At 41.2% G+C, this 6,599-nt stretch overlaps 1 protein-coding gene across 1 annotated transcript; it reads right to left on the bottom strand.

Annotated features, from left to right (window-relative positions):
* Nucleotides 1–606: 606 nt before the first annotated feature.
* SLN (sarcolipin) lies at nt 607–1,974 on the bottom strand. Its single transcript, XM_077174702.1, has 2 exons — nt 1,889–1,974; nt 607–837 (listed from the first exon to the last, which is right to left on the bottom strand). Exon 2 carries the CDS (start codon nt 728–730, stop codon nt 635–637), a length of 96 nt encoding a protein of 31 aa, XP_077030817.1. The 5' UTR covers nt 731–837; nt 1,889–1,974; the 3' UTR covers nt 607–634.
* Between the last annotated feature and the right edge of the window lie 4,625 nt (nt 1,975–6,599).

Here is a 6,599-nt window from a genome sequence, read left to right as displayed (position 1 = left end):
ACAGGTCATATATGTGGTTACATGTCTGTTATGCTGCAGGGTTTCCATTCTACAGCACTTTTTAAAAAATACAAATTGAAATGTAAGTTGGAGGAACAAGCAAACCACCCCACTTTCACATCACACTGTACCACAGCTATTATTGGCTCAGGTCAGGAGAGGGATAAGGAATGCTCCAAAAAATGGTTTTACGTGGTCTTTATTTAAACAAAATGTGCAAGTGGAAGCAGAGGTTTCACATTCCTTTTCTCTAAGCAAGTTTATGCCTTTTACATTGGATAATACAGGCTCTTACATTACATATTGCAGTTTTACACCCTCCAGAACCCAACACTGATGCCAAACAAGCCAGCATGGTGGGCTGGGAGTACAGCACTCACAGAAACTAGCACAGAGGAGACAGCCACATCAAGCTGTTCCTAAGCATCTTACACTTTACAGCTGGATCACTGCAGACTGAAAGAATTACACCATCACAGACCCATTACAAACATTAGCACAGGCAACAGATAGGAGAGAGTGAAAAATAAAGATTCATAACATCTTCAATTGACTGAAGGCTAATTGATGTGGCATGCTGTGGGTGCCACTGATGTCTGCCACTGAAATCACCTCCAGGGTTTCTGAGAGTCTTTCAATCCTGATAGGACTTCACAAGGAGCCACATGAGGATTACAGTAACCAGGACAACCATGAAGTTGAGGCAAATTTCTCGTGTGGAAAGTTCCATTTTTTGGGAGTAATGAGGAGAGAGCAGAGGTCAGCAGGCAGAGCAAAGGCAAAACTCCAGTGACTTGCTTGGATGTGTCCTTGAGTTCAACCTTCAGGTCACAGGCTCTTAAAAAAAAAAAAAAGAAAAAGAAAAATACGTAAAGGACAGATGCATGAAGGTGGCAGATTCCGTAGAGTTTTTTATGTCAGTCTAAATAAATGTTGTTTCAGTGGCCAGGAGTCAGTAAGCACTGGGGTGCTAAGAAGTAAAAGCCATCTTTGGCAGCTTATCACCTTCTTTGATTTCCAGCAAGGACCTTCCCAGTGTCACCCCAAAATAGAGTACACAGGGGTAAGCAGTCTGTGTAAATCAATGCTGCTTTCTGCAAGTGTTTTCAAATAAATAATGCCCAAGACCCATTTCAACAAGTATACATTGTAAATAGACTACTGTTAAGAGTTTTTAAATTCCTATGTTTGTAGGTGTATTTTTTTTAAAAAATTAAGTGCAAACTATTATTTTATAGAAAAATATTAATAAATGTGAATTATTTACTACTACTAAAAGTACTAAAAGGAGAACCTAAGGTTAGACATTTTAATTTCTGAAGAACTTCACATATTTTGTGAGTCATTTCCACAGATGAAATAGTATTTTCTCAATAAACTTCTGCCACTCTTGAAATTTCAAGGAAAAATTGAATTGAAAAATGCTAAAAGTCTCATATTTCAAAAATCCCATTCGAGTTGTACTCATAAACTTTTTTGTTGGTTATTGCTTTTATTTACTTTATGACAGCAATTTTTAAATTTTATATGATTTTGGAGTTCATGCAGAGAAAAGAGAATACTTTATCAGAAATATCATGCACTAATCTCTGCATACCATGTAAATATAATAAGAACCCTTAAACAAATGAAACGTTAAGTCTAGACAAAGAATTTCAGCTACACAACCAGATTAGGCTGTAACATCTCTGGTGCAAATGAGAAGCCTTGGGACCATACCAGCATGAAGACAGAGAGTTTCAATTGAAGTTACTTTAGTTTGCAGATTAAACATTAAAAGCCTAGTGCATGCAGTTAACGAATTCCTACATTTTCAAGTTGTTTTGCCAGCCTTCTATGTCCTTGCACATGAGAAAATCTGACCTAATAAGTAAGCCAGTTCTTTTACCTTGAGGAGGTAAATGAAGCCCAGTGGTTCTGCCTCTGGACTTTGGGTCACTGCAGATAATTTTTCCCTCCAAGCTTCTGCCTATCTCCCACTCAGTCTGGATACTCTGTCCCTGTGTGGGAGCTAAAGTAGGCTGAGGGTGGAGACCAACAAGTGCATTGGCAATCCAGGTGCTGACATCACCCCCCCCAAATATTTTTAAAGGGCTAAGCTGGGCTGCAAAATTGGTTAAAGCTGTTTATGCAGTGGGCTCTGTGGGCAGATTTGCTTCTTTTGCCACAGTGCTGTACTAACAGCAGAGCTGTGTGCATCCCTTGGGAGTCAATTGGATCAGATGAAGAATTTCATGCAATCATAGAATGGTTTTGGTTGGAAGGAACCTTAAAAATTATCCAGTTACAACTCCCATGCTGTGGACAGGGACACCTTCCACTAGACCAGGTTGCTCAGAGCCCCATCCAACCTTGCCTTGAACATTTCTGGGAACTGGGGCACACTGCTTCTCTGGGCAACCTGTTCCAGTGTTTCATCACCCTCAAAGTGAAGAATTTCTTCCTAATATCTAATCTAAACCTACTCTTTGAACTGGAAGACATTCCCCATGTTCTGTCACTACATTCTTTCCTTTGGCTGGTTGGTGTCTTCCCCAGTGTGGAGAAAGGGAAAGAAAGCATTGAGTTCGTATGCATTTAAAAGAGAGTGAATAGGAGCAAAATATACTTTTCGTTTCAATACAAATAACTGAAGGAGGATAATTTCCTGGATAGGAAAGTTTGGGACTAGTTTGTGCTGAAAAGTACAAAACATTTCTTTAGAGAACTGTTGACACTCTTGCATACTCTTCCCCCATTATGCACTCTTCCCCACTCTTGCATACTCTTCCCCACATGAATTTCAGTGCTGGTGTGAACTTCAACTATCTGAGCATACAGAGAAGTATTTCTGCCACCATGCAGTGTTTCACCCCACAAAGACTCTGCTCTGTGGCCTAGAGAGCTGTAACCCCCACATTCCCTTATCTTTGCTGAAGGCACTGCTAGAACTTGCTGTAAACATGAACAAGAAGTAGCTATTTGCTCCCTTTGAATTGACACAGCAGAGCGAGCTGGGATCGACTGGGAGCAGACAGTGCCCATGGGTTTCCCCCTACTTGGAAAATACAAGTATTTCCACTGAAGTCAAAGGGTCACTTCTGCAATATGGTGCTGCCAGAGGAGTGGGGGGATCCTGCTCGGGTTTAAGTGTGTAAGGCTAGCCACAACACTGACCTTATTCTCACTGCCAATCACCATGTGGTACATAGCATGCAGATAATTTATTGATTCTGATGCCTTTTGTATATTTATACTCAGGCATGCTGGGACATATTTTAGCTCAGAGTATCCAAGTTTGTTTGTCACCATCCCCCTTCCTGAGGTCCCAGGGAGCATCATCACTGGCACTCACATCACAGGACCATGGCCAGTGAGTGAGGCCAGCTGGCTGGAAACCTACCCTGTGGAAAACACAACAAAACAAATAGCTGTGGGTAACCAGGGGGGTGGAGGGCAGTGTTGCTTGGGTTTTGCTGGATGGTCTCCCTAAATAGTCTTCCCACGGGATCAGTGGAGATGGGAGGGGGATCGGAACAGTAGAAGATTTCCTTTTCTTTGGTTTGACTGCCTTGCCACTGCCCTCCTACACAGCCAGGCAGCATGTTCAGAAAAGCCAGTGTGCTGCGTGGGAGCCTTGTGCTAAAGTACACAGATCAAACAGCAAGGGCTTTAACCCTTGCCTCATGCAGGAGTTACATGCCTAAGTAGGTTTGCAGGGTTCTGTTACTATGCTTGCTCTGCTGAGCCATCCTTTTAGGGGAGACTTGGGCAAACATCCCATGCTTACAGGGATTTGGGAAATCCAGGATGGAAAATGCTCCTTTTAGAGGGAAGCAAGATTATGACTACCATGAGCCTACCCTAGACATTTCCTCCCTTGGGATGTTCTGAAGCAGAAATCTGTGGATTTCTCATGCTATACCTCATTTACTTCACCTTGAATCACATAAATGTTCACCAGAGAAAAGGTGAAACATCTGAATGCCATTCACCCTAATTACTGAATGTTACACAGCACTGCCCAAATATTCCCCTTGGGCTATGGAAACCTTGGGATTTATTTTACTTTCTGCTAACAGAAAACTCATTTTTAATCCTAGAACCCATCAGCTCTGGTCCCCATGCTCAGGTCCCCTGCGGTTCCACACTGACGGAGAGCTCCTTCTCCTCTGTCCCAGTTCATCTCCTTCTTCCTTAATGTCCTGCATGACAGCTAGAAAATTTACCTTCTTCAAAGCAGGGAAACAGCACCATAAATGTCATTAATCACAATACACACAACACTCCAACTCACCTCTACAAGCATAGATGTTTCTCTCATTTTTCGTGTTGAGGATCTTGCAGTAAACCATGGATGAGCATATAGCATCACAATTATTCATTGCTGAACCAGAACAAAGTTCATCTAACCCAACACACTGACTGGTAGCGGGGGGAAGTATATAGAAAACAGGAAATATGATATGATCTTTGCCTAGATATGCTCAAACATCTGGGATTCGGTCTATGGGGATTGCTGGATAGAGACTACAAACAGGTTGCGTTTATGGCTCCCTCTTGCTCATTCCATGAATAATTCTAGATCAGGCAACTTGTTAATAATAGTTGAGCTTTACCTATATATTACATATGTACACACAGACACACAAACACACAGACACACACACAGACTCTTGTGAAAAAAAAAGGGGCTTAGCACTGACCAGGAGGTCCAATAAACACCCCTGAGCTCTGGAATTTTCCCCGGATGCTGACCGTGAATCCAACCAGTGTCTGAACATCTGACTTCAACTCACCACAGATTAGAGTTTGTGATTGACCAGAGGATGAAACTTCTGCCCCCTCCACCCAACCTCCCCCCACAAAAAAAAACCAAAAAACACTTACTCCTGCTCTTTATGAAAAAGCATAAAGACCTTAAAGGCTGTCTCTTTAAAAAGTTGGTCTATTTATCCAAGTGATTTAGTACTGATTAGGAAAGCAGAAAGGAGAGTAAGAGAATGAATGTAGTGATTTTACTTGAAATGCTAATCCAGAGGTTTAGATACAGTGTTGAATTTTTTTTCTCGTTGTCACTTTTTCTCCTTTTTCTGACAGATCTGAATGTTCTCAGCTTTCATGTGGCCATGCCAAAACTCCATTTTCATGCCTCGCATACTCAAACTTAAGGCTCCAGTCTATATTTAAAGCTGCTGTGACTATCTCACATTCTTCCCAGCCTACTAATCAAGTTCTATATAATCTTTCAAAGCCATTCTTACACAGTTAGAGGATATTGTGCTCATTCTTGCTCTCAGCATTACCTTTCTTACCAAATGGAGTATATGTATGTATAAGTATGGACCACGAGTCACACAGGTGTTTACAACTGTTGTCAGCATAATTCCTTGTTCTCTGTCAGAGCTCGTTTCTTTTTACAATATTTTCTTCTTACAACACTTTTATTAGGTTTTGGGTGTTGTTTCATTAATTTTAGACTTCAGAAGATACTCCTTTTTTTTCTCTACAACATTTTCAATTGGACAAATATTGCAATACTGTGAGACAAACTAAAACCCTCTGTGGCAATGTACTTAGACCAATAAAAGACCATGTGCAACCCTGAACACAGAGGGGAAAGAAGAAAACTTGAAATTACTTCTAAAGCTCCAGAAATGGGAGGTACGATAAGAAGGATAAAGCAAAGGAGGCCTTAATTTTAAACTTTTAAAACTTTTAAACATAGCTGGCTGTCTCAAAAAAATTAAATGTCAGGTCATGAGTGAAGAAAACATCGATTCCCCTTCAAAAGCAGTGGCCCTGTCACTCCAGGGACAATCAAGCAGTGAATAGCATTAGGAGATTAAATATCACAGATGGAATTATGCAAAAAGTTATGTTGAAAGTTAGACAAAAATGGGTGTATTTTACATCTTGGCTCCCATATTCTTACATTTTACTTGTTCTGAATGGAGTTGAATTCTGGGACACAGCCTTCGTCTTCCACAGGGCTTTACAGAAAACCATTAAAAGCCAACTACTCCCAGGCATGCTAAATGTCAGGCCTTGAAGTTAATGAGTTTCTCCAGGAAGATAACCAAAGGCCAGGAGGGAATTCATGGCTATGCACTGGGATATGCCATCACTGCACTTGCTTGTCCAGACAGTACTAATGGAAGCTATGGAGAGGGTTTTGAGCTTAAACGCTTGTAAAGCTAATTTCAGCAATCAGGATCAAGGTCACAGACATGCAGATTACTGAGGCCACACTCTTCCATACCACCTTAAAATGTGCTGCCAGAGAGAGCTGCAGTTTGGGCAGACAGAGTAGGCAGGAGCATGTTAAATCCCTGGGAATATGAACCCCTGCATTGGCAACATCCTCAGCAGCACAGTAGTTGTGACCTTTGTGACATCTGTCTTCCAAAAAATGCCATTAATGAGGTTTATGCTTGAGCAGACTTCTGTCCACAAGCATAAGGTGGTAACAGAACAACTAAAGATCTAGTCAGCCCTGGTTCAAAGAAAAAACAATCTGGAGACTAGTAAGGAAATACATGAGAGGGATTGATGGCAGAAGATGAAGTGGAAGAAGAACACATTCAAATCAGAAACAAAATCAGTCTCTTTAAAAGTGA

Source organism: Agelaius phoeniceus, chromosome 2 (genome assembly GCF_051311805.1).
Source record: "Agelaius phoeniceus isolate bAgePho1 chromosome 2, bAgePho1.hap1, whole genome shotgun sequence".
NCBI classification, from domain to species: Eukaryota; Metazoa; Chordata; class Aves; order Passeriformes; family Icteridae; genus Agelaius; species Agelaius phoeniceus.
This window is presented reverse-complemented; position numbering and strand designations above follow the sequence as displayed.

Bases quoted from the DNA above. Each gene is read 5' to 3' on its own strand.
- SLN (XM_077174702.1), bottom strand. From the start codon at position 730: ATGGAACTTTCCACACGAGAAATTTGCCTCAACTTCATGGTTGTCCTG.